This window comes from Lissotriton vulgaris, chromosome 3_1 (genome assembly GCF_964263255.1).
Source record: "Lissotriton vulgaris chromosome 3_1, aLisVul1.2, whole genome shotgun sequence".
Lineage (NCBI taxonomy): Eukaryota > Metazoa > Chordata > Amphibia > Caudata > Salamandridae > Lissotriton > Lissotriton vulgaris.
This window is the reverse complement of record NC_141689.1, coordinates 981,949,996-981,976,897: the sequence shown is the minus strand read 5'-3', so window position 1 is coordinate 981,976,897 and position 26,902 is coordinate 981,949,996. Positions and strand designations below refer to the sequence as shown.

The following is a 26,902-nucleotide window of genomic DNA, read 5'->3' as shown; positions in this document are numbered from 1 at the left end:
TTTGTGGCCGGGCAGTTTAGGGGAGCAGATGAGGTGAAGTGCATGTGGGGGAGGTCGTAGATGCAGTGAGTGGGGAACAGGAAAAGCAATATGCGTATGCTGGAACGGCAGAAGCCTGATTTCGGATGGCCTGGAATGCGGGTGATGACCAGGGAAGAGGACCTTTATGGGAACTCGCGCAGCCCAGACTGTAACTTCAGCCAGAGCCGCTGCTCTCAACCTAGCCCGTGGTGGGAAGCAGGAGCAGCCAAGGCGGCCCTGGGAATCTACCGCCTGCAGCAACGCTGAGAGTGTGGCATCCATCCTGCCAGCTCGGGACACTACCATCAGTGCAGGGACTCTAGTGTCAGCAGCCTGCACTGATTTTCTGTTTAGCCAGAGTTTTCCGTTTTTCAGCAGTCAATCATGCAATATTATCGAAGTCTCAGCAGTCATCATAGGTTCCTAATAAAACCAGGCCTGATCTTGTCTCTCTGTGTCCGATCCATAATCGGAGTTTAATAACATCATGAGCCGAGCGATGCGTGAAGCGCAGCAGGAGTGCGCTGCGCAGCGCACCGGCTTGAGTGTAAAATGTAAAGGCCGCTGATCGGCAGCCGGGCAGCAGAAATAAAAGATTTGATATCAGTGACTGTTGCAGAAATTAATTTAACCAATTTTCTTTAAGTCTGAGACGGCTGCTTTCACCACTGTTCACGAGCAAGCACACACAGCGGCAGTCACAAAAAACAACACAACATACATGCATGTGAGTTCAGTTACAGTCGCACTCGCACACATAGGCACACGCACATGGGTTCAAGCAGTCACCAACATTACTACATACACATACTAGGTCAGTCATGCAATCATTATCACACACCGCATATGCAAAGACTAGTAGAGACACACACGACACACCACGCACACTGACGCACTTCTGTACTGGATTGTTGTACTGTAAAAAAACGTACTTTTTATGAGGTGACGTGACACTCGACAGACTCGACTCGCTGACTGTATGGAGACTGCAGCTGGCACGCACGAGGGTACATGACAGAGTAGTATACTACACACTCTCCTCGTGACTCTCTTACTCCTCGTCATGTGCTGTTGAGGCACGCCAGGCGCGGTGACGTGCTTACAGCAGCATGGGAAAATGGCCAATCACCACTTCATGGCTTGACATAAGCCACATGTGATTGGCCATTACAGTGCAGCACTTAGGAAACATCCACCACCCACGCGCGGCACCACAGTGTTGAAGTCTCCACGGTGTCTCAGCCAATCCTGGCGCAGCATTACCAGTGCCACTGCGCCAGGATTGGCTAAAGAGCACGGTCAATACTGCCCATTTTGAGACCCGGGGGAGCCGGGTCCCTGCCTGTTTGCGTGCTGTGGGGGAGGAGGAGGAGGGAAGGTACTACTGGGTGTGCACATGCGTGGGCCAGTCAAAAAAATGGCTAGCCCAAAATGCGCACACACTCACAGACAGTGCCTGCTGCGCTGCCTATGGCTGCGCTGTCACTCATTGCCGAAGCCCCGCCCCCACTGCCTTCCGCGATTCCGATTCTGTCAGGCTTGTCCCGCTGGCTCTCTCTGTCGCAAACTGCCGAGTGCGCTTAGTGAAGCGGATAATTTATTTTTGAAGCCTAGTAGTAATTAGTATTTACTTCCTGCAGCGTGCGGTCGTCCATGGCTAGTGGGGCAACGCCCCAACGCCCCTAATGGACGCACCGCCACTGCGGCCCACTCTCATTTGGAGAATTGAACGTCGAATTGGCAGGTAAGGGCAGTCGGACTGATTGTGATAATACCAGGATGCGTGTGGTGGTGCCATGCAGACTGTCCTCAAACTGTAGGGGCAGCGCATTTCATCTCAAGGTGCACTTTACCTGAGTGTTTACTGAAAACTCTGCATGCAAGATGCAAAGTTGTGTTTCACAGAAACATGCAAATGGTGTGTTGTTGTAACTTTCTACAAACCCTAATTCTGAGGCCTTATGGTTTACTATATACATATATATTTACTCTGATTAAAATTCCCTTTTTCCATTTAAGTGCTGCTTCTGGGCGCTATAATTTCTCCGCATTCAGTTATAAAAAAAAAAAATACACCACTCCACTACCCGCTTGATTCCACACCCACCTGTGAAATGTTCTTAGTGGCGTGAATACTGTAAAAATAATCACCAAGTCCTAAACACACCTACTGGTTCAAGCGGGAACACATAAGAAAGTATTATTATTATTATTATTATTATTTTGGGAGGGGGCATTTCCCATCAGCTCCTCTGCTTTTGTTCGGCCGTTTAAAAAAAAGTGTGCCCTCGCTCGGATTCTCGCTTCACTGGTCGCTACCTCCCCTCGCTGCGCCCCCGCCCCCCACCCACCTTGTCTCTCTCTCTTGCCCCCCTCTGTCCCCGTCCACCTTACACCCGGAAGCAGAGGAACAGCACTCGAGACACTGCACAATTTCCGTGCCCAGTCCCCCCCCCCCCTCCCCCCCCCCGGTGGTACTGGAATACTTTTGAGGTACAGAAGGAAGGAAGCAGGTGCAGCTTGAAGCGAGGAAGAGTGAGGTTCACAGCACTGTATCACACAGCCTCACGTACTGCTTCTAGGCTCTCTCTCCTCCCTTTATAAATTGATGTATGAGCACTGTCACAAATAAAGCCTTGAACACTGGCACCGCTCGCACAGGGCTGATACCATGGATACACAGTGGCATGGAACACACAGGGCACCCGCAAGGGTCTCCCTCGATCCTAATAATGCCTCCACGTGTCTCTCGCGCGGTTGCATTCCTTGTCTCCAATGCCACATCTCTCTCGTTTCGCTTCTTCTGCTACTTCTTTCTCAGTTCCCTCCATCTTGCCCTTGGTGGTCCCTCTCTCTCTCTTCCGCATGGTTATTTCTAGCCACGGACGAACTCACTGCGCATCACGGTGTGTCCCTCCCTAAAGCGTGTATGTGTGAGGGGTAAAGAAGAAAACTCCTTCAAAGAAATGCCCGCGGGGCGCTACTTGCCTCTGCTCGCCTTGGGCCCAGTGCTGCTCGCTGCTCCCCTTCCCCTCGCTCCATCATTCTTTCTTTCCTTCTTTTCTTTCTTTCTTTTTCTTTCTTAATTTCTTTTATGACCACCTCTTTCTACATTCCCTATTCCTTCCTTCTTCCATCCCATCATCCTTTCCGGATCTTACTGTCTTCCCTTCTTTATTTTTCTACCTTTCTTTCTGTTATCTCTTCTATTTACTGCCTTCCCCCATCTTCTTGCTCTCCTTTCGCCCGTACTGCATCCCACTTCCCCTTACTTTGCTTGCTTCCGCTCTCCTTTGCACCCTTAATATCGCCATTCAGCGATAAATTCCTTCTGTTCGTCTTCTTGTTCTTTCGTCCTTCTCTTGTTCCACCGTCTGCCCGTTTCTCGTCCTTCTTTCTCCATTACTTTTTCCTTTGTACAGCCCCCTCTTTCCGTTCCTTCAGTTGAATCTTACGCGTCCTGAAGACTTCTGCAAGGCCCATTGTCTCGACTAAGTCCTGCGGATGGCCACTAAGGGCAGGGTGCCTTGGCTGTCCCACTGAGTCATCCTAATGCATTCTACTGTTGAAGTTGCTTTCCTGATAGGTTGGCCCTTTCCTTTCTTTCTTTCTTTTTCACTTTCTTTCTTTTTTCTCTTTCTTTCTCATTTGTTCCTGTGTCTATCCCTTTTCATTGCACTTATAATTTTTACTACCGGCCAGCATTTCCTCCTTTCTTTTCTCCTTCTCACCTTTGTTCTGTCTTGTACCATCATACCTACTTCCTCATTCCTTTCCTGCTTCTTTCCTGCCGTGCTTCTTTCCTCCCGCTTTTAGTTATTCTTCGCTCTCTCGTCCTCGGCCACTCTCCCTCATTTCTACCTGTTTTCCTCCTTTCCTTTCTAATTTTTTCTTGACATTCTTCGTTCCTTCTATTCCATTCTTGCTCCTGTCCACTTTTATTGGCCCCTTTCTACCCCAAATTAGCTTTCACTCCCTTCTCCCTCTCTTCCACGTGTCCTTTATCTCCTCTTTCTTCCCTCGCATTCCTCGTTCCCTTCTTCTTTGCCAGGTCCTACCATTCTTCATTCTTTCGGACTATCTTTCTGCCGCCTCCTCTCTCCCTCTCGTCAGTTTAACCCCACACCGCGTTGAAGCCTCCCACAGTGGCCCATTGGCTCGACTTGGTCCCGCTAATAACCATGCTGCGGGCTGCGGTCCTGGCTGCCCCTCAGACTCCCCCTGTAGCCATTGTCATGTGCTCGGGCTGATGAAGTGCTTGCTGCAGGGGGTGGGAGGGCGGAGGGAGGGGGATCTCAATTGCTGCCATTATAACAAAACCAGAGTGTGGAGCGAGCTGACAGTCAGTGGGAGGAAGAGCTCCCTCTGGCCGCCTCATCTCCACTCAGCTTAAGCACCAACTTCTCCGCTTTTCTTCCTGTTCTTCCGGGGCTCAGCTTCAGCATCCCGTTCCAGGACAGACTATTCGCTTCATGCCCTGCTCCCTAGTCAGGGCTACAACGCACCTACGTCCTTACACCTGTCCTGCGCATCCTCTGCTAGCGTAGACCGTCAGTCTCTGGAGCACCGGTGGCTCAGCCCCACACACTCAGGGTCCCTTTGAACTAACAAGCGATGGTCTGAGACTTAAAAGTCCCACAGCCTAGGCTTTCTCCCCTGACTGCCCTGTGTGAGGGGGGCCTTATCCTGTGATGAGCCTGACACCCACACCGCAGCAGGCAGCACCTGGAGTGACGCGCAGAGAAAAGAAGTTGGCACAACGCTTCCGAGCATTCACTCAATAAAAAGGCGAAATTCAACTTGTACTTTTATTCTTTGAAGGAAAGCAAAGGGAACACAGGCGATCAGTGGTGAGTTTGTGAAGGGCACTTTGATCAAAACTTAACTCTCTCAAAATTGAACTCTGACCGAGCTGTGCACCTTCACTGAGGGTCGCCCTTGAACTCTTGGGAGTGAAGGACTGTCAACCCAGTCATGCCTCGGCCGGGCAAGAACTCCTACAGCGACCAGAAGCCGCCTTACTCCTACATATCGCTGACTGCCATGGCCATCCAGCACTCGGCGGAGAAAATGTTGCCCCTGAGCGACATCTACAAGTTCATCATGGAGCGCTTCCCTTACTACCGGGAGCACACGCAGCGTTGGCAGAACTCGCTGCGCCACAACCTCTCCTTCAACGACTGCTTCATCAAGATACCGCGGCGGCCGGAACAGCCGGGCAAGGGCAGCTTCTGGGCGCTACACCCGGGCTGCGGGGACATGTTCGAGAACGGCAGCTTCCTGCGGCGCCGGAAGCGCTTCAAAGTGGTCCGGGCAGAGCCTCCGCCCCCCAAGGGCCAGCAGGCCCTGCACTACTACCAGCACCACCAGCAGCAGCAGCAGGCGCAAGCCCAAGCCAAGATGGCCGCCGCCGCCGCCGAGCGACTTCCGCACTACGCGCCCTACGGCCTGCAGCCCTCGGGCTTCAAGCACCCCTTCGCAATCGAGAACATCATTGGCCGGGACTACAAGGGCGTGGTGGGCGGCCTGCCCTTCGCCTCGGTCATGCACCATCTGGGCTACCCCATGTCCGGGCCGCTGGGCAGCGTGGTCAGCTCGGTGTGGCCCCATGTCATGGATTCCGGGCCCGGGGACTACGGGCCATTCGGGATACACATGAAGGCCCTGTGCAGCCCACCTGGACAGACATTACCTGCTGTTCCACTGCCCATCAAGCCTACACCCTCCATGCCAGCGACTCTGAGCCTCAGCCCGCAGCACCTCTGCGCCCCGACCACAGGGGGCGCCCTCCTGGAGCAGGGCAGGGGTCCAGAGAGCAAAGGTGGGAGTCTGCAGGCCGTCGAGGTGCTCTCCTGATGTAGACTGGTACACTCCGAGGCAGGCCTTACTGCTCCCCCAGCTCAGACTGTGCCTCAATAAAGTGGTGGAGGTGGACATTAATTTAATAACTATATTTGTGTTCATTTGTGCAGACGAAAATATTTATCTATATATATATTGTACAGTGAAATCTCCAGAGAGCTATATTTCAGAAAAATACGTTCTATTAAATAATTCTGGAACTGGACTGGCAGAGGCAGTGCTGACTGTTGGCAGAGACAGAGACCCCACTCCTCTTTGCTTAGATGGGGCTAACTCGCGGATTTAATACATGCTTAAAATATGTTCCGCAACCTTTTTCTACTGTAAGTAGCTGTCTCAGCTATGAAATACTTCTGAATTCTCATGCCTGTGAATAGTTGTGTCTCATGTTTCTATGTTTCTAACATACTTACGAATGTCCAGGAATAAGACATGCATACTCACAAATCAAGTTGAAATGTACAAAGATTTTTGTTCTGGGGGTTAACATTCCTTACATCCGTAAAATATACGAATACATTATAGCTAAACATTAAGTAAGACCCAACTACTCACAGAAAAAAACGTTGTAAGGGATATTCAGTCTAAATTACCTAACCTATCCCTGGCGGGATTCCAAATGACCTGAGACAATGGTTTCTACTTTTAGTTCCCTGCTTTTAAAATGGGTTATCCCCATTCGGTACTGCTGTGGAGGAAATTCTAGGCTATTGCAGGTTCTGCCTAAAACTGCTCAGTGGTATCTAAGGGCATCTATTAGATTCTGTCGGTGTTTTCATTCAAACAGTTTAAATTCTCTTGTTTTCTACATTTGACTTGTACAGTCTAGTGTTCCAAAAACATATGCTGCAACTGGATCAAGCTGAAACCAGGTTTAGCTGGAATTTCTATCACAGATTACACCAGCTTGTGGGATTCGTTGTATGTTCATAATAATTTCCACTTTCACTTAGGAGCCGCAGTGGTTGCACTAGCCTATCAATAAAAAAACCTCAAAAATTAAACATCAATGATTATTATTGAAATGTGTCCAAAAATGTCAATATTTATTTTTAAATTTCGTGTAACATCTCGTATCACGACTGTCTACTGATATGAAAATGTCTACATGTATAACCTGAAAAGTCCATAAATATAGATATGTATAAAAAGTGTGGCCAATTTCCGTATAAAACTGGTGGCTCGGTGTTATTACTGGCGCAACAGGTATCAATTTTATGATATATCGTTCATTGTAATATTAAATGTGAGGTTCAGTCACACTTTAAAAGCACATTAATTTTATTAAAGTACATTTTAATTGTGTGAAAGGGCAACAAAGGGTGGTATTTATTCTTAAAGAGGTTTTTATTTATTTTTATTGCATGAACAATACACTGAAAATCTGACTCAACGAAGTTGCCTTTGTGTTTATTCTCAGACACGTGAGACACGTGTATGGTGCAAAATTGCTAAATTTACAGTTTATCTGGGGATTGTTTCTAGAGTAACAAGTATGTATCAAGCGAGAAGGCCCACCCGCCTCGTTAGGTTTAAAACCAACGAAAACATTCGCAGTTTTCAACAGCAAATAAAATGTGGATTAAAAAGCACTTTTTGTGGTAAACTATGTTTTTTTGCATCAAATGTCGGAAATGTAATATTTATATACAGAAGAGTGTTATAAAATGATGCTGTATAGCCGGACCAGCCTCACATCCGCGAGCTACAGGTATATCTGGTAATAGTTTAGAGGCATATTTCTTTAAAATATTTATATAGCGGTTTTACGTGACACTTTATTAACTTTATTTATCGGACTGATGCGCCAGATTTATTTCGGCGGGAAGTTTCAGATGCATACGTTTGATGTTAATGTGGAGGAATTATATGATTTATAGCTTCTATAATATAATGTCCCTAGTCTGTTATTTTGAAAGTTTCCACTTTGACCTATTATATTAACTGACAGTTAGTGTGGGTTGTATAATTTGGGAACGCACTTGACGAAAATAGGAGCCTGTACCTAAACGCAACAAGCCTGCAAAGCGTGCCTTGAGCCTCCTGGCCGGTTTCACATCGCCAGTCTAGTGCTTCGAGAGAAGGTGCAGTGGTTGCCCACTAGGCGCTAAGCGGCGGGCATTTTAAAGCACTCGCCCTTCACAAGAACCACTCCGTGCAGTTGTAGTGTATAGTCTTTTCTTTCCCGTGATATGCCGTAACTTGAAATTAAACTGCAGAATTTGGACATCTCCTGCCTCTGCCTGCTTTTGTGATTGGATGCTTTATTCAATATTGTCCACTTCACAGCAGTGCGAACGATTGACCGGCGCCAGACTCTTGCTAACTTTACGGCTCTGCAGCTCAAAAGCAAATAAGAAACGCTAGCGCTTCATGTTCAAGCGGTTTGTGTCTCACCTTTGTTGCTGTATACCTGTTTGGCAGGTTCACAGTGTCTTCGACGTTGCCACTCACTGGCCTTCCTTGCAATTCGTCTACTAACTGTAACATTTTGTATTCTAGGGGCCCTTCTAGGCACTTTACCGGAGCAAAGAAGCGCGGTGGGTTTGGAGGGATTCGCCTGCAAATGTATGAATACTTCATTCAAAAGGTGGCGGGCCTTGTAAGCGGAAGTGAGTAATATGTGTGGCATGGCCTCAAAGAGAAAAATATTCTAAGCTCCCACAATAACTATGAGTAGCGCCGAAAACAGTAGCTGTTATAATTATTCAACTCAGTGGCACTGCTTTTATCGTCCTCGCGAGGATGAGCGGCTGAGTTGAGTCCGTGACACTGCTCTGTCGTAGGCGGGCACCTCTAACCTACAGCACTCCTTTTGGGGAGGAAAGGTGTGCTACACAAGGGGGTCCTAGTAACAGCCAGTCCACACACATGTTTATTGATCTATTGCACAATTTATAAAATTAAAGGCCGTCCAGCCAGCGCTTAGAGGCCCTCGAACTTTTTGTTGCAGAGAAACGAAATAGGAATAATGTATATACACGCGCATTTTGATCCTTGTATATATGTACATATATGTACTCTAAATATAGCATAAACATTGCCGAAACCGGAAGGTTAATATAGAAGAGCGCGCCGAAATGTTCAACAGCATTTGACGCCGCACACAGTGACACAATAACAAGTATTAGGGGCCGAGGGAGTGAGAGCTTGTCACTTATTGGCACAGGGCTGCCGGGGAGTGCATCTTTACGACAGGTGAGCGGCGCGGGTCCTGCGGGCCCTGTGTCTGTCACATCTACTTGTGACAGAGCCTGGACCCAGAGCCTTGCTGCAACAGGAGCACTTTAATGTCGAGGCGCTGTCCACCGAGAAGGGTGCTGAATGGTGTGCGGTCAGATTACACTACAGCAGGCACTGCCATTGCTCTGCCAGAGAGGCCTGCAGTCTCCCGGGCACAGGGCAGGTGGCCTCGCATCCCTTCTTTTTAAAGTGTCCTGACATTTATTACACACACTGCCTGGCAGACTTAACCCCTATCTTGCGACCGTGGCTTCGACCCATGATTAAACTAGCGCACGTGATAGGTTGCCAAACAAAGTATAAATTGTCCTTTCAGGGGCGGCTCTAGGCTCATTGTCGCCCTGGGCAGGGAGCGTAGGTAGGGGGCCCCCGAATAGGGCGTCCGGGCGGGGCGAGCATGGAGGCCAGTGAAGAGTGGGGGGGAGGGGGGGGGGGTCAGAGTGTTTGGAAGTGGAACAAAGCCGGAGGCCGCCAAATCCTTGCAAAGGGCCGCCGCGCAAATATGTATCCATCCTCAGAAGATTATTATGTTAAGGATATATATTGGTGGTGGCCCCTGGGGTTTGGTGGCCCTGTGCAGGTGCACAGCTTGCACATGCCTACGACCGCCCCTGGTCCTTTAAAAGCAGCTCTTCTAATTTTCCCAAGAATGCGTCTATTTTTTTTGTTTCTTTGCTTTGGTGCTACGAGGCTCCGACGACGAGAGCACTTGAAACACAAACATCACGTGACGTCAAAGTGAACTTTTTTTCTGCATTTACATTTATATAGCGCTTGCTACCTCTAATGAGACGTTGCAGCTCTCCCCGCAACACATTTTGTGAAGCCAGATCCACTCAATAAAGCATTTAAAATCGGGTACACTGTGCGCCGCAGGCAGGGGCTGGCATAGGTATTTTAGAGAATAAACCGCGAGACTTGAGTGGGACTAGGGGCATGCCACGCCCAGCAACATCTGCGGGCATCTCATTCCAGAGGCTCTCGAGGTGCTCATTGTTAACACTCGGATCCCAAACTCGCGGGCGAGTGGATCGGTAACCTACGGACGAGGATATACGGGGCAAAGGTGAAAACATCGACCAAAGTAAGAAGGTGAGATTCACGGATCGGAAACTAAGTATGAGTTCTGTTACAACAAGGCGTGTAGGAGAAACTAGGAGTAAACTAGAACTCGTAAAGAAAAGCGATGTGTTAAAAGAGAGAATATGCGTGCCGGGTTGAGCCGATGAATACTCACCTTAGCTGAAAAACAGAGTCATAATACATTAAAAAGACTCCCTCAACAGAAGAAAGAAACAAAAAGAAAGAAAATGAAGTGAAATGGTGAAGAAAAGATGTGAAAGAGGAAGGAGTAAGGCAAGGAATAAGTATGAAAGAAAAGGAAACGTGAGGGAGGCAAGAGGAGAGGAAAGAGTTAAAGGAGAGAAGTAATCATGTTAGAGAAAAGAAGTAAAAAGAAAACAACAAAGAAAAAAGATATTAAAGCGACGGCAAAAAAGTAGAGTGCCGAAGGGTAGCTGATTGTTTTACCTCAATGGACAGAAGGCCGTATTACAGAAAACAATGAAGGATGGATGGGTGATTTGTTGTTGGAGCCTTAACAGAAAAGCACAGAGAGTGACAGTAAAAGCAAATGATAAAATGCCGTCGCTTATGAGTTTTCCCAAAGTTACACCCCGGTGCCAGTGACCTGTCAGGCGACCTTGAGGGATCATCCGGACCACGGGCAGAGGTGTCAAACTGGCGGCGACCCGCAACACCATTTCTTCAGGCGGTGCCGTCTCAGGTGAGACGGGCTTCCACTCAGCTGTCGCATCTGAAGCCTGTTGGCTGTCAGTGAAATGAAGCAATGGGCTGCATTTTACGGCGTTATGTGCTTTTGTGTAGCACTCCCAACATTTCAGAGCCGCCTTCGGAGGTGAAAAGGGTACTGGTAAGATCATGGGATAAAGTAGCCTGTGCTAAGTAGAGCGCTACAGAATAGCAGGACGGCTGGCAAATGCTGTAACATAAATTGCATATTCCTAACACGTGGAGGCGGGAGAACGAGGGCTTATCAGTGAAAGGTGTTCATTATTGCTTTAGATACACGCGCGTGTGTGTTTATTGTGTAAAGCCTCTATTAGTGATTAATTAGTGAACTTCGTATTGGAAATATTGCATATTCATGGCAAACGGACCCTCGATTTTCAAAAACAACTTTTCATCATCAGAACCCGGCCGCAGCTTAGTCTCGCTTGCACCCCCCCGTCCCCCTCACACTCCTTTAAAATTAAGTGCTTGCCTTTTCTCTGAGGTGCCTCGGCCCCTTGCACTATTCAGTGCCTTGAAGGCTGCACGGGGCGCGCTATCACCTCTATGGGATGACAGCACACTCGGCTCGCACTGTTCCTGTCTGGCACATGGCGACGTGTTCTACTAAGATCTTTGCCTCTTCCGCGGGGTAATCACTTATCCCCTGTGCATCTCCTGCGTGCGGCCAGGTCACTTTCTGCAGTAGGAGTGTTGTCGGTTTTCTGGGGAGGCCCCAAGTACAGAGCACACTTCTATTGTATACACACCCTGGTGCGCGCGCACACACGGCTCCCCTTTCTTCTTTAGTCAATAAGTATCTGCCATGCGGTCACTTTCTGCAGTTGGGCTGTTATCTCTTTTCTGGGGGCCCCCAAGTACAGAGGGCACTTCTATTGCACACACACCCAGGCACGCGGCCCGCCGCCCACCTCCCTGCTCCCCTCCCTTCATGCTCCATTAAGTGTCTGGCACGAGGCCACTTGTTGCTTTAGGAGTGTTCTCTGATCGAAAGCAGAATTCACAGGCTGGCACGCTATTACAAGACTAGGAGAGTGCTACCACCAAACTGGAAGTATGAATCTTCAACGGCTTCAGCACTGGTAGCATAATGTTTTTTTGCTCTGCTGAGAAATAAACTTTTCAACTAAAAAAAATAAAAAAAAATAAAGGAGTGTTCTCTCTTCTTTGGGGTGACTGGAGTGTTGCGTCTTCCCCGATTCCCTACGCCCTCTGCACTGCCCAGTCTGGGGTCAGGTCACTGTCACCCTGTGAGTGTTGTTCTTCTCAGAGGTAGCGCTGCGCGGTCGGAATTATTAAGAGTCTGGCACACGGCCTCTTTTTGCGCTGAAAGTGTTGCCTTTTTTTTGGGTGGCACTGTACCCTCTGCATTATTATGTCTCTTTCATTCGCTCATTTTTCCCCACCGTATGCTTTCTCTTCTTTGAAGCGACCCCGTACCCCATTCTGTCTGGCACGCGGTCACTTAATGTATTCGGGTGTTTCTGCTGCTTTGGGATTTCCACTGCGGGAGCCTCTCCTCCTGCCGACTCTGGGTTGTGATGTGGGGTGGAGGGGCAGGCTAGGGGGGCCTGTTTGCTGTTCGGATCGCCTTTCTTCAGAGAAGACAAACCTTTTCAGCCCTGTGTGTAAGGGGCTGCAGGACGCAGGCACTTTCACCAAAAGAGGCGTTAGAGAGGAAGCCCAGCAGGGAGCAGGACTCGTCACGGGGTTGCAGCGGAACACACGGCCAATCAACTGCCCCTCCAGAACCAAGAGGCCTCTCTGTGGGCTCTCCAGTCTGTCAGAGCCCAGAATTAGAAAGCCCCTCTCCCAAGAGTGAAAGCAGAGGAAGACTGAACCCGGGTGTAGACCCACCTCTCCAAACCTGTTAGAGGCCTAGTCACCCTACAAGACTGGCGCCTGAGGTGTTTGGAGAGACAAGAGAAGCGGGACTTGGCATGACCACACGACAATAAGGACCTTCCCTAGTGAGGATCACCAATACCGGCCTCTCCAAGGGCAAGATGACTGGCCACAACCTACACAGCAGGAGCGCGCAGGCAAAATGACTGCGTCACAACCTTCACAGGATATGAGAGAGAATTAAGCCTCTTTAAAAAGGATATAATTGACTTGACAGAAAAGTATGGGAAGGATACTTTGGTAATAATGGGCGATTTTAATCATAAATTAAATTTTGGAAGGTTGGATCATTGGTTCGAGGATATGCTGAGTGCCTATAACATAGATCCAGCAAATTTCCCATTATGTCCGACGTCTAGCCAAGATGAAGGTCTTGGAAAGTTCTTGGGTTCAAAGGGTTTAATATGCCTAAACGGCAGGAAGGATACTGATCGACCAGCTACACAGACCTTTAGAGTGGGAAACCAACATTGCCCTATAGACTATATCTTTATCCAGGCGTGGAACTATGTATTGGTAAAACAATTCCATGTAATTAAGCGCAGAGATAGCGACCACAATGCATTGTTTTGTGAAATTGTAGGTGGGATATTAGGCACATGTGAAAGGGTAATCCCCCAAAGTGTGGAGTATCCCAAACGCATGTCCACAAGACTGACGGATGAGTATGTGGAGAAACTGGTATATTTTCAACAAAACTTATCAAAGGAAAGGATCGAAGGACACCAGGTAGCATGGTACGAGGATATAATAGTACAGGCGGTGCAGTGCATAAGAGTGTACCTAAATGCTAAGAAACAAGTCAAGGTAATTGCACAACCTAAGAAAGGAAAGTCCAAGTGGTTTAATCAGGAATGTCAGAGGAAAAAAAAGTGTGATACGAAAATTAGAGCGACGCCAGAGGATCAGCTATGACCTTGGGAATGTGGAGCTCTTGCTTGGGTTGAAGAAGGAGTATAAATCCCTAGTAAAGAAGCAGAAAGGGATTTTTAAAGAAGAATGCTGGGCAAACCTTTTAGAAACAATTGAAAATAAAAATATAAAAGGGTTCTGGAGGTTGATACAGGATGCTGCAGGAAGGGTACCGAGTACTATGAGCTGCGTTGTGGAGGAGGCAGCATGGGTAGACTACTTAAGTAACCTTTATAATGCTAAAAAGTCCCCGGAAAGCGAGAAGAATAGATCAACTCGGATAAGGGATATAGAAGGTTTAATACCAGATTTCTCTACAGAGAAAGTGAAATAAATTATTAAAAAATTAAACTTATCACGTGCAGCAGGCCCAGATAATCTTCCCGCCATCCTAATTAAAACCCAGATAGATTGGTGGGCTGGATTTTTATCCCACATGTTTGTGGCAAACCTGGCTTCAGGTCATTTCCCCAAATCCTGGAGAGGTGCCATAATTAGACCCTTGCATAAAAAAGGAAAAAAGAAAGACCCTAAGAACTATAGGTTAATTAACTTATTAGATATCGGGGAAAAGGTCTTTTCTAAAATAGTCCTGAGAAAATTGAAAGAATGGGTGGAGCGGCAGTCAATAGTTCCAATAGAGCAAGGTGGCTTCAAGGAGGGGCACTCCACTATTGATCACTGCTTCGCACTTTGGGCTGTAGCGAGGAAGTCCATGGAGCAGCAGGGCAAATTGTTTTGTTGCTTCGTGGACTTTCGAGCAGCCTTTGACTTGGTGGATAGGGACTGTTTGTAGGAGACATTGAGAAAGTATGATGTTCCGGCGGATCTTTTGTTGATTATCCAAGAACTGCATAGCCATAACTGGGCACGGGTAATTAAAGATACCTCTGGCGGCCTTACAATGGAAATACCGATAAACAATGGGTTGAGACAAGGCTGTGTTCTGGCCCCGTTACTTTTTGCCATATTTTTAGCAGACTTGCCCCTTCTCCTGGGTACAGCCAGAGGAGCGAGCCCTAAAATAAATGGTAAGCATCTGTCCTGTCTGTTGTACGCAGATGACGTTGTAATAATGGATCAAACAGAGGTGGGGCTTCAGAGGAAGTTAAATGTATTCAATGAATATTCTATCGCAAAGCGACTTACAGTAAACATGGATAAGACAAAAATTCTATGTCTTGGGAAGAAGAGTACGAAGTTTAGCTGGTACTTGGGCCAAACCAAGCTAGAAACTGTAAGCGAATATAAATACCTCGGAATATGGTTTACAAGGTCTCTGAAGTGGGATACCCATTTGGAAGCGCAGAAACTAAAAGCGCTTTTAGCGGTATGCGGGTTGAAAGGATTCAACCATATCTATGGCGATATGTCACATAAACCTCTCTTGACTGCCTTTAAAGCTATGGTTCCGCCACAATTCCAATATGGGGCTGAAGTTCTCTGCATCGATGGGAAAAGAACCTGGGATAAAGGAGGGAAAATGTTTAAAAGCCTTGCTGTCCCTCCCTGGGTCGGCAATGATCCAGGCAGTTAGAGTAGAATTGAGCCTAACCGCATGGAATGTCCAGGTGCAGATGAGTCTCCTCAGATTCTGGAACCGCTTGGGTCAGGGGGAAGTCACTAAGGTATCACAATGGTGTATGAAAGAAATTCAGACCAGTGAGTTAAAGTGGGCGAAGGCAACAAGAAGGAAACTCCTGGCCATTTGTGATTACCTGAATGTGAACATCGACCCTATGACACTCCAAACAAATGTTACAAAGAATGTTCTTAAAGTGCAGGGTAAAGAAATTTCTAGGACGACAGACCAAATGTATCTGAGAGAGAAAGGCTCTGTAAAGTTTATGAGCTCAGGATGGGAGAAAGACTCTAACTTTCCATATATAGACTTGCTACCAAACCGTTGGATAAGAGCAGAAGTTCTTAAATTACGAATAGGTATTAATCCGATATTTACAAACAGTGCAATAAAAACTGCCCTAATGCATCCTGATGGTAAATGTGTGTGTAAATTAGGAATAAAATGTGATATTTTGCACATCTTGCTGGATTGTTATATGTTTTTAAATTTACGTAAACAGTTTCTCCGCCCGATATTTTTAAAATATGAGGTTGAGGATCGCACTAAAGCACGGGAGCTTCTAGTTGACATGGAAAATTTTGACATTGCGATAGCTATCGGGAAATATATGCAGGGGGTATATAAGTTCCTGATCTGTCTGGAGACCCAAAATAGCCAATAGCCCTATATTCCAAATGAATTTTGGTTTTAAATTGTATAAAGGTTGTTTTTAGGATAATTTTTACTGTTAAGAATATGAATTTGTGTTATGTTGTTTTAAATGATAAAGGATGAACTGTGGTTTATAGATCAAATGGTCTAAATAAACATATTTTTGACTTGACTTGATTGCGTCACAACCTTCACAGGAGCGTGGGGGGGAGGAGCAAGATGACTGCGTCACAGCCTTCACAGGAGCACCTTGAGGGCATGATGAATGCATCGCAACCTTCACAGGAGCGTGTGGGCAAAATGACTGCGTCACAACCTTCACAGGAGCGTGAGGGGGAAGCAAGATGACTGTGTCACAACCTTCACAGGAGCACCTTGAGGGCAAGATGAATGCATCACAACCTTCACAAGAGCGCGTGGGCAAAATGACTGAGTCACAGAACCTTCACAGGTGCACCTTAGGGTACGGCTTCTGCCAAATGAACTACTGGTACCATACTTTTTCAAAACACAGCCCCGGAGGTTTCTCACTCCCAGGGCGTGAAACAATGCCCCAAGAATCAGAGGCTGTATTTCTGCATTAGGGGTATGCTGAAGCAGAAAGTGGTGAAAAAGAACGAGACAGTGGGGTCAAGATCATGCGAACAAGGTTCATATCATTATTGGTGAAAGCCAAGCCCGCATCATATAAGTAGTCCCATGAGGGCGAAATGCCGCATGTGGAAATGCGAATGTCTAGAATTAGCGTAATTACTGTAAATCGCATGCGTAATACCTATTCAAGTAGTTTAGCTATTAAGTGATTCAAAAAGACAATGAAAAAGTCGTAGGAAGGAAGTCTAGTGGGTACATGGAAAATGGACTGTTCTTCAACGACTAAAGCACATCGTCACCATGTAATGTGGTAATAGGATTATTTCTCCTTGTTTTTTTCCTATTCTACGTAGGCTGCATAATGAAGCTCACATAGAAAGAGGGAAACGCCTCTAAAGATTGTTTTTGTGCAGGAAGGTGCCCCTTCCTGCACAAATATAATCCTGCCTGCAACCCAGTCACGCTTGCACCATGGTTCAAGGATGCCAGTGTTCGTGCTAGTCTGCTGTGTGCCCCAGTGCAGGGAGGGAGCAGGAGTGTGCCCCATTTTAGGGCCAGATTACAATGCGGTTAGGAAAGCATTCCCCCCTAGGGCCCGATTACGATGCGGATAGGAAGGCCTCCTAAAGGCATTTGTTCCTTCCGAATCTGATCGGGAACATGTCTTACCGACCGAGGGCCCTATTACAATGCAGTTAGGAACATAGGCTCCCATTAAAGTCAATGGGAGTCCAACCTAATCATATCTGGAAGCATCCGAATGCATTGTACTCGGTCGGTCGGACGTTCCACATCCAAGTGGGTCGGAAACCATTTTCAAACCGATTCGGTTGGGTAGATTTCCTAACCGCATCGTAATCGGGCCCTTAGTAGATATGGATTCAGAAAAGGGGGTGGTGATGGACAGAGTATCTGAATTAAGCAGAACACTCGTACCCAGTCAACAGATCAGGGCTTGATTCATCACCGTTTTTTAGCTCACTGCACCATCCCAGCTCAGAACCTGGCTACATGCAAATTAGTCTGTCCCTGGACCAGTGCATCATGGGAACAGGGCAGACCAAACTACCAAGCCAATTCTTTTACTGGAAAGGAAACAAGCTTCTGGGGACCGGTTTCTGGCATTACAGCCGTCTTCGGCCCGGCTGGCTTGAATCCTGATGGTGCAGTGAGCAAGGGACTCATGTCTGAGCATACCCTTCCACGCTTATGGTGGACAAAACGATTCAGAAAAGGGGGTGGTGATGGACAGAGTATCTGAATGAAGCAGAACACTCGTACCCAGTCAACAGATCAGGGCTTGATCCATCACCGGTTTTTAGCTCACTGCACCATCCCAGCTCAGAACCTGGCTACATGCAAATTAATCTGTCCCTGGCCCGGTGCATCATGGGAACAGGGCAGACCAAACTACCAAGCCAATTCTTTTACTGGAAAGGAAACAAGCTTCCGGGGACCGGTTTCTGGCATTACAGCCGTCTTCGGCCCTGCTTGCTTGAATGCTGATGGTGCAGTGAGCAAGGGACTCATGTCTGAGCATACCCTTCCACGCTTATGGTGGGCAAAACGATTCAGAAAAGGGGGTGGTGATGGACAGAGTATCTGAATTAAGCAGAACACTCATACCCAGTCAACAGATCAGGGCTTGATCTATAACTATCAGGAATCCCTGGTCTAACGAGGCACTGTCAGCACCTTCCAAATGCTCACAAAAGATCACTGTCTCCTCCTGTGGAAGGCGTTTAAAGTGGGACAAAGTTGCCAGTAATCCTGACAAACTTGCTAACATAGAGGTGGTTCTTGCGGCATCACAAATAGAATTTGACACTATTGACTTAGCCACGGCAGTGGATAGGGCAACACCCATTTTTGAAGCTGCTGTTAAGACTATAGGGGAAGTCTTTTGGGCAAAGGGCAATGCAGGGAGGTTCACGTCCCAGAATAAAACCAAGGGTATGCACAACTGGTATACAGCAGCTTGCAGGAAAGCCAAGTCCCGGCTAATTGCGGCCGTTAAAGGCAAATCTCAACCCCAAATACAGTTAGCCAGGAAAGAACATAAGAGAATATTAGGTCTAGCAAAAAAGGAGTGGGAGGAGGCTTACTGGTCTACTCTTAAAGAAGCTAGCTCCAAGAGGGATCCAAAAAGTTTTTGGGATACTATTAGAGCTCGGAACAGGCCTGATAGTGATTTAATAACTTGTAATATCCCTAGTCAGGCGTGGGTCAAACACTTTTCCAAGCTCTACACCCGCCAAGCTGATGAATTGCAGACGAGCGACTCTCAAGGGGGGGTTGGGGGCTCATCCATGCTCCCTCCAATTTGGAACATCCAGCCTAGCGACTTCGATTTTACCATCAAGGAGGTCGAATACGCAATAGGCACTATTATTCCCCAAAAAGCGGCTGGCCCGGATGGTATCCCCGGTGACCTTTTAAGATCAGATACTTCAAAGTGGGGAAAATTGATCCATTCCCTACTCGTCGCTATCTGTAGGGGCGCCCCTGTCCCCTCCTCGTGGAAGGGGGCGGAGGTGGTCCCTATTTACAAAAAAGGCCCCAGGGATGATCCGTCAAATTATAGGCCCATTAGCCTGTTAGACATCAGCCAAAAAGTAGTTGGCAAGGTACTACTGCTAAGAATTCTTAATTGGGTAGACGAAAATAAAATCCTTACTGACTACCAGGCGGGCTTTAGAGTGGGAACTGGGACGATCGAGCAAGCTTTTAGGCTTATGATGGTCTACTGGAAAGTTGTGGTTATAGGCAAGGGCAGTCTTTATCTCGCGTTTATCGACTTAAAGACTGCCTTTGACCTTGTACCTAGAGAGACCCTATGGAGCGTACTAGCCGATATGGGGTTATCGCATTACCTGCTTGTGTTGCTTGTTAGGCTGCACAAAAATAGTTTTGCCCAGATTAGGTGGGGCCCAGGGGGGGAAAAAACTAAAAGTATCCCGGTAGAGAGAGGTGTCCGCCAGGGATGTGTGTTAGCTCCCACCCTTTTCTCCCTCTACATCAATGGGGTGGTTGAGCATCTTCGGAAACATCCCTCAGATGAACCATCCCTGGCTGGCGAACGCATACCAACCCTCCTCTTCGCGGATGATACGCTCTTAATATCCAAGAACCCAATAGGCCTCCAAAGACTCTTAAATAACTTTCAATCTTTCTGTGCTAATCGCGGCCTGGTAATCAACACAAGCAAGACAAAATATCTTGTTCTGAACCCTCCCAAAAAACCAGTCCGCTCTCCTATCTTGAATGCTGAACCACTGGAGAGGGTAGAAGTTTTTGACTATCTTGGGATACGCCTTTCACATAAAATGGATTGGACACCACACTTGGACAAAATGCTTTTAACCCACAAGAGAATAACAGGAGCTCTCTTGAAAGAACAACGCTCCTGCAAAAGAAGACCTATAGCTACAGTCCTAGAAATATACTCGGCTAAGGGTGTCAGCTCTGCTCTCTATGAGGCCGAACTCTGGGGGTCATCCATTTCCGATGCTCTACCAAGATCAGAGATGAAATTTTGTAGAGCGATTATGTCTTTACCGCAGGGAACTCCCACGGTCCCGCTAATGTTGGACCTGGGATGTCGCCCAATTGATGACCTCGCAAAATTTCGTCCACTCTTGCTCTGGGCGCGGCTTTGGCGTGTGGAGGAACTCAGCAAATACGCTCTAGGCCTTGCAGAAATCATGTCACTAACCAGGGTGGCACAAAATTAAATGGTTAAGAGACATGAAGTTGCTGCTATCCAATCTGGGCCTCAATGAAGCGTGGTCAAATAGAACTTCACCCCCGAAGCTAACGCTCAAGAAACTATATTGGGACTGGATCTCCACAAAAAGAAACACTAGTACTACTATGGGCAGACTCACGGAGGATTTCTTGAAGTTTAACCCTTTCGATGCTGATGACGAGCTCAGCTCGTCATGATGCACGGGTGAGCTGTGCTGATGACGAGCTGAGCTCGTCATGAAACAATGGGAAAGCAAAGGATCCAGCATGAGAGGGGAAAACGCCTAGCAGCCAAGGTGTTAAAGAGCAACCCAAGCGGGAAGTGTATCTTGACATTATTGAAAAACCCTTTGATAGGGCTTTATATTTTAAATTCAGAGCAGGAACCCTTCCCCTTCATTCTTTTACATCGAGTTGGAAATCACGTGAACAAACCACAGAGCTTTGCCCAGCGTGCTTAATCAAACCAGAGACATTGGCGCATTTTATGTTCGAGTGCAGTGAGTATGTAAATCCAAGAAGGGTTTGGCTCAAAAATCTATGTCGGCAGTTGGGTACCAGGAGTCATGTGACTGCAATCAGGATATTAATGTCTGATAGCCGTGCCACCTATGCTTGTGTCTTAGCCACATTTTTATCATGGGCTTGGTCCATCCGCACCAAAAGGCTTAAATTGACTGTTTAATTCCTTTTTAAAATATAGTTGTTTCCTTAATGAACTGCTTTGTAAATCTGTGAGAACGTTTTACATATGCTTTTCTGATTTTACAAATTGTTGTACTGTGATTTACGTGCTGCTTTTATGATAATTCTTTTATCGAAATAAAGCCTTTTTGACTTGATTTGAAATATAGAAGGATTTATTTATGAAACTCCTAGATCACCATGCTCTAAAAGGAACTTAACACCACCACCTTGATGATAGAATTCAGTATTGAGTATTACCAAAGCTCCTCCCTTATCAGCAGGCTGAACCATTATGGAAGTACTGTATAATTATGTTTTTTTGAAAATTTGCTTAAATACTGCAAATCAATGTGTACAATAAATGTGTTTAACATCAGCTAATGCTGGGTAAAATGATCTGTCTATAACTTTTGAGGCATGATTGCCAGACAGCTGTGCGTTGCACAGTCCATGTTAGGAGTTTTGGCATGTTGTTTGATGGAGCGTGGTATCGTAAGGCTTTCTGTTTTTCAGTTTAAACTTAAAATACTCAATTATAACCTTGTGAAACAATCAGCATTTTCTTTTAAAATGGGACCCCCTTTTTCCCTTAAACCTCTGCCAGGTCCATGATTTCCCACTCACATGCTCACTATGGCGATGGGTAACAAAAAAGGGGCAGTGTCATGGGAGAAGCTGCTCAGGGATGCTCACCATGCAACCAACAGCAACCTCAACATTTATTTATTTATTTATTTGTGGTTTTGTATAGCGCTAGAATCACTCCGCCAGGAGTATCTCTGCGCTTTTGACCGGCAACTCTACGAACATACTGATATACTGATGTGTTTAGATTTCATTTTTGAATAGAATAGTTTTTAGTTGCTTACGGAATGTTAAATGTGGAGGTAATGGCCACCTACTCTTTCTTTGTTTTTTTAAATTCTGTTTATTAGGTTTCAAACAGTACAGAGGTATATAGCATGCAATGACCATAGAGCACAGTGATAACAAGTTACAAAAATCAGAATATGTAGATATAGACATTGTCCTCAGTAGTCTACTGCATAGAAAATAGAAAACGGACATGCTGACGACGGCACAACAGGTACCCCGCAGGCTTTGACTGACATGCTCGGTCAATCCCCTTGCCGAGTCACTCCAGGAGGCACACCAGGCAAACCACCAGCATATGCTTGATGAGGGAATCCCCTCACACACTAAGAGCACCTTAGCGAGTGTGACATTTAGTCGTTCACACTTACTTAAATATAATTTTAACTATTGCACACACTACCTTGGTCCTGAGGAAAGCCAGCTTAATTAAGGCACTGGCTGAAACATGTCGACCTACACTGGGCGTAGGTGGCCTTAACTCCACCGCCATAACGTCCCACTGCCTTGTTTTTAACCGCCCACGGAGACCCAGTCATTAAAATTTAATTTACCCTCGGATACTGGGATCACCCTAGGCCGTTTTAACTTTCACATCTTCACTCACCACACTGCACTCTCAGTAATATACCTGCTCCGCTGTAATCAGGCGTCGTAGCACACCCGGGATGTCACTGGGTGGGCCCGATGATGAAGCATGCCACCAACTAGGTTGGTGGGTGAGGGCTTCATGAACACTTACTAGGTGCCTGCTGAGATAATACAGTCTAGAGTCCTATACAGGTCACTATTGGCCCAACCTTGATAGCTTGCCAGAGGGAAGACCTCGATATCTCGGTGTTGTCCCTGTGTTCGAAGTATTCCCCTACTGTAATCCTGATATCTTCCCAGAACTCCTGTTCTGGCAAGATTCCATATGGAAGTTTATACATGAAAGCACAGGTGGTGCTGTGTGGAAGTAAGAATTCTAGTAGAACAGGAGCATGACCAGAGAGCATCCTTGGTAAGCGGAGATCTGACCTTCCAAGCCAGCACATCCTGTGACGTCAACCAATAATCGATTCGCGACCACAAAGCTTGAGCCATTGTTATGCAAGTACCCTTCATTAGCTCAGTGTGGCGGAAGCTTCAAAGGTCGGTCAGGCCCAAATCATCCATATTGAATTGCAGTTGAGCCACTGCATGTCTATAGTCGCTAGATCTGTCCATCTCCGGATTAAGCACCACATTGAAATCCCCTTCCCATAGAATTGCTCCAGGACGTAGCATCCCAGCCAATCACCATACATCAGCAAAGAACTGGAGATCATTAGTGTTAGGGCCATATGCGTTTGACTGGGTGATCTTGTAGGGTACCAGAAACGAGAACCAATCTGCCCTGAATATTTATTTATTTATGTCATTTGTAAAGCGCCTGAATCACCCTACATGGGGTATCTCCGCGCTGAAGATGCAAGCAGGTGTAGCAGTAGGAGATTTTTTTTTTTTTAGAAGAGTGAGGTTTTTTTTTTCTTTTTCGAAAGCTTAGATAGTTGGTGCAAAGGCGTATGTCCAGTGAAAGCGGATTCCAGTATTGGGGTGCTAGATGGGAGAATGATTTGTCTCCCAGTCTGGTTTGCTTGATGCGCGGGATGATTAGAAGACCTTTCCCCTTGGAGCGAAGAGTACGTGAGGGTGAGTGCCTGGTCAGTTTGTTGGTCAGATATATGGGACTCAACTGGTTGAGGCCCTTGAACACCAGACAGCAGATTTTAAATATGATTCTTTTGCTAATGGGTAACCAGTGGAGTTTGCGAAACAAGGGCAGTGATGGAGTGCTATACGGTGAGCTGGTTACCAGGCGGGCGGCTGTGTTCTGCACCACCTGAAGACTGTTCAGGGCAGATTCTTTGGCAGCGATAAACAGGGCATTACTGATGTCTAGACAGCTGAGAACTAAGGCATGAACCAGAGTTTTACGGGTGGACGTGGGAAGGAAGTGAAAAACTTTGCGAAGAAGACTAAATGCATTAAAGCAGGCCTGTTTTGTGATGGCTATATGTTCATCGAGGTTGAGTTTGCTATCGATGAGGACTCCTAGGTTTTTCACTACTGGCTTAGGGGATGGTGCCTGGCCCATTTCTTCCGGCCACTAGCTGGGCACCAGGTGGTCACTGCTTCGCTGAAGAGCATTATTTCAGTTTTATCTGCATGTAACTGCAGGAAGTTTCTACTCATCCATGATGTTATTGTCCTCATGCCTTCTAGGAAGATGTTCTTGATATTCGGGTTATCTTTATCGAAGGTGAGGAGGAGCTGAGTGTCATCCGCGTAGGAGATTGGGGTGAACCCGCTCTTCCTAAGGAGTGCCGCAAGAGGGGGTATATAAATATTGAATAGCGAAGGGCTGAGGCAAGAGCCCTGCAGTACTCCTTTGGTCACCAGGGAATATCATATATGACACCACGCCTGCGCCATGGTAGCCCCCTTCTAATGAGAATCGCCAGTCCGTGGCCATAGTTAGAGTAAACAGCCACATGCTGTTCCACAACTCATCCTGATCACAGTCGTACAAGAGTACCCTCAATGTGGTGTAACTTCTGTAGAAAGCAGATATCTAGGGAGTCTCTCTACTTGGTGTGTTGCGACGGTAGTTAAGGCCCAAGATAATCCAGGATACAGCAATAATTGAGGGCATGGTGGTTTAGTATTTGGATACTGAAGTGAAGAGCACCTACCTTTGGATCGTATGTGATGGCTATTCAGAGTATAGACTGAGTGACATTCAGAAGGAAAACAATAGAAACATTTAACAGTCGAAGAGGCTATATAGGAGACAGGCACACTGCCCAACCTGTGGTGGCTGGGTGGCCGGAGATATTGATCATGGAAACAACGCAGACCTCCCAGGTGTTAAGAGTGCTGTCTTTATTTACTGGTCCAGGTGCAGGAGGAAGGTTCCAGCAGACATTTCTAAGTATAGTGGTGCACCGCATGCACGACATCTGAGTGTGGCATCTCATATCTCCCCAGCCGACTAGACTATCAGACCTTAATCAGTTTCACTGAGATGTGTCTCATCCTGCTCCCTGACTCTCATTGGAGAGCCACCTGCCTTCAGAGGAATGGTTTTGGTGAACTTGGCAGCCTTCTCGGGATCCTTGAAAATGAGAGTTTTGCCAACATGACATATGCACAACTTTGCAGGATAGAGAAGCGAGTAGCTGGTCTCAATGCTTAAACGGGTGCACTTGATTCTCAAGAAGTCTCTGCACGCAGCCAGCACTGACAACATGATATCCTGGAATATCAAAATCTCAGTTCCATTATAATGCAGAGGTCTCTTCTCCATCGCAAGGTGCATCACAGTGCTGTGCCAAGGCAGAGTACTGGAAGGTGATCTAGGATCAAGATTCCTGTGGACCCTTTTGATTGTAAGCATTGGGGATAGTTCAGGTCCAAACAGTGTGTGCAGCATGTCCTCCACAAAGTTTTCCATTCTTCCCATTTCTGAGGACTCCGGCACATCAATAATTCATAGATTGTTCCATGGGGATTGAGCTTCTAAATCTCAGTTCTTATTGCGTATCACCTTAAGTACCTTTTCAATGCGCAGGAACTTTTGTTTCAAAGGAGCGTTCATCTTTGGCATCAGACATGCATCGTTCCAGCTAATCAATGTGATCATCGAGTTTATTGGCCTTCTTTTTCAGCCGATCAAACCTGTCAGAAAGAAGATACATTTTGGTGTTGGGTGCCATTAAGCTCTGCTTCAAGTCTAAGAACATTGTACAGATGTTGAGGTCCGGGGATGAACCCTCCGCCCCGTAGTGCCCCTTGCGTTGCATGTCTCCCGAGGGCAGTTCCATGGCACAGGTCTGTCGATGGTTGTCAAATGAGGGTTTGAGTTGTTTAGTGTTGCCTGCCCCCATCCTCTCAGGTGAGACATACCAGCCACGGAGAAGCTCGAACAACTGCTCGGGTACAATGTCACAGGTAAAACACCAGCATCAGTGGAAGATTAGTGGTTGCCACAGAGTACAGGCTAGTATTGTAGAATGGGGCTACATCCACCACGCAGCCTCTAGCAGAGTCATGGGGACCACTCAAGAACAACTCACTTACAGCAGAACATCATGTATGCCCAGGGCAGCATTCAGACCACGACACACCCTGAAGGTTTGCAAGGGGCATGAGCAGGTCACTGATACACCCAATTGGAGTGGGTGGGAACAATACAGATCTGGCAGGTGAGTTAGTGTCTTATAGTGCAGATCTAAGTGGGTCATTAACACAAGGTTGTCCGAGGTAAGTTACGACTGGTCGATCTAGAACCCCCTACTTCCCAATATCGTGTGGGCACAAGCAGGTCTACAAGTATCTCTCCGCAGCATTAAGACTTCAGACCAGGCCAGTAGTGGACAAAGCGCTTGCTCAGTTATGAAGAACACAGTCAAGTGGAGAGGAGTATGTACTATAGGCTGAGTAATGTGCTCTGGCCATGAAGGTGGCAGAAGTGTTGGATTTGCTTGGGCCCAGAGTAGCATGAAATCACAGCCGCCTCTAGACCCGAGAAAGTGCCACTTGCTCAATTTGAAGGCGTGATTGCAAAGAACGTTATTGCGGCCAAATCTACCAAGCCCCATGGGCCACACCCTGACTCACTGAAAACCAGCCAGGTCTCAGATCTTTCTCAGCCCATCATCATTGATTCAAAGCATTCTGATGGCTCTGCTGTGTCTGACAGTGCAATCCAAGGCAAAATGCCGATAAGATCAGACCCGTTGCGGTGGATCGGCGCCTTCACATGGTATCTGAAGGTCTAGTTGAGTATAGGCACCCCGCACAGGGATACGCACCATCAAGTGATCATGGCCCTCGTGGCAAAATAGCAGCTATGTTCTCCATCCGCTGCAGGCCTGTGTCAGTCCGGTCCCTGGCAGGTCAAACATGCTTGGGTCACCTTCCCCTCGAGTTGTGTCAGTATCGCGGCTGCTGCAATTCCGGATCTAGAGGGGTCACAAGGGACCG

At 47.0% G+C, this 26,902-nt stretch overlaps 1 protein-coding gene across 1 annotated transcript; it reads left to right on the top strand.

Annotated features, from left to right (window-relative positions):
• Window positions 1-4,895: 4,895 nt before the first annotated feature.
• LOC147727292 (forkhead box protein B2-like) lies at window positions 4,896-6,531 on the top strand. The gene has a single exon (XM_086963085.1). It carries the CDS (start codon window positions 4,996-4,998, stop codon window positions 5,875-5,877), a length of 882 nt encoding a protein of 293 aa, XP_086819211.1. The 5' UTR covers window positions 4,896-4,995; the 3' UTR covers window positions 5,878-6,531.
• The last annotated feature ends 20,371 nt before the right edge of the window (window positions 6,532-26,902 follow it).

Bases quoted from the DNA above. Each gene is read 5' to 3' on its own strand.
- LOC147727292 (XM_086963085.1), top strand. From the start codon at position 4,996: ATGCCTCGGCCGGGCAAGAACTCCTACAGCGACCAGAAGCCGCCTTAC.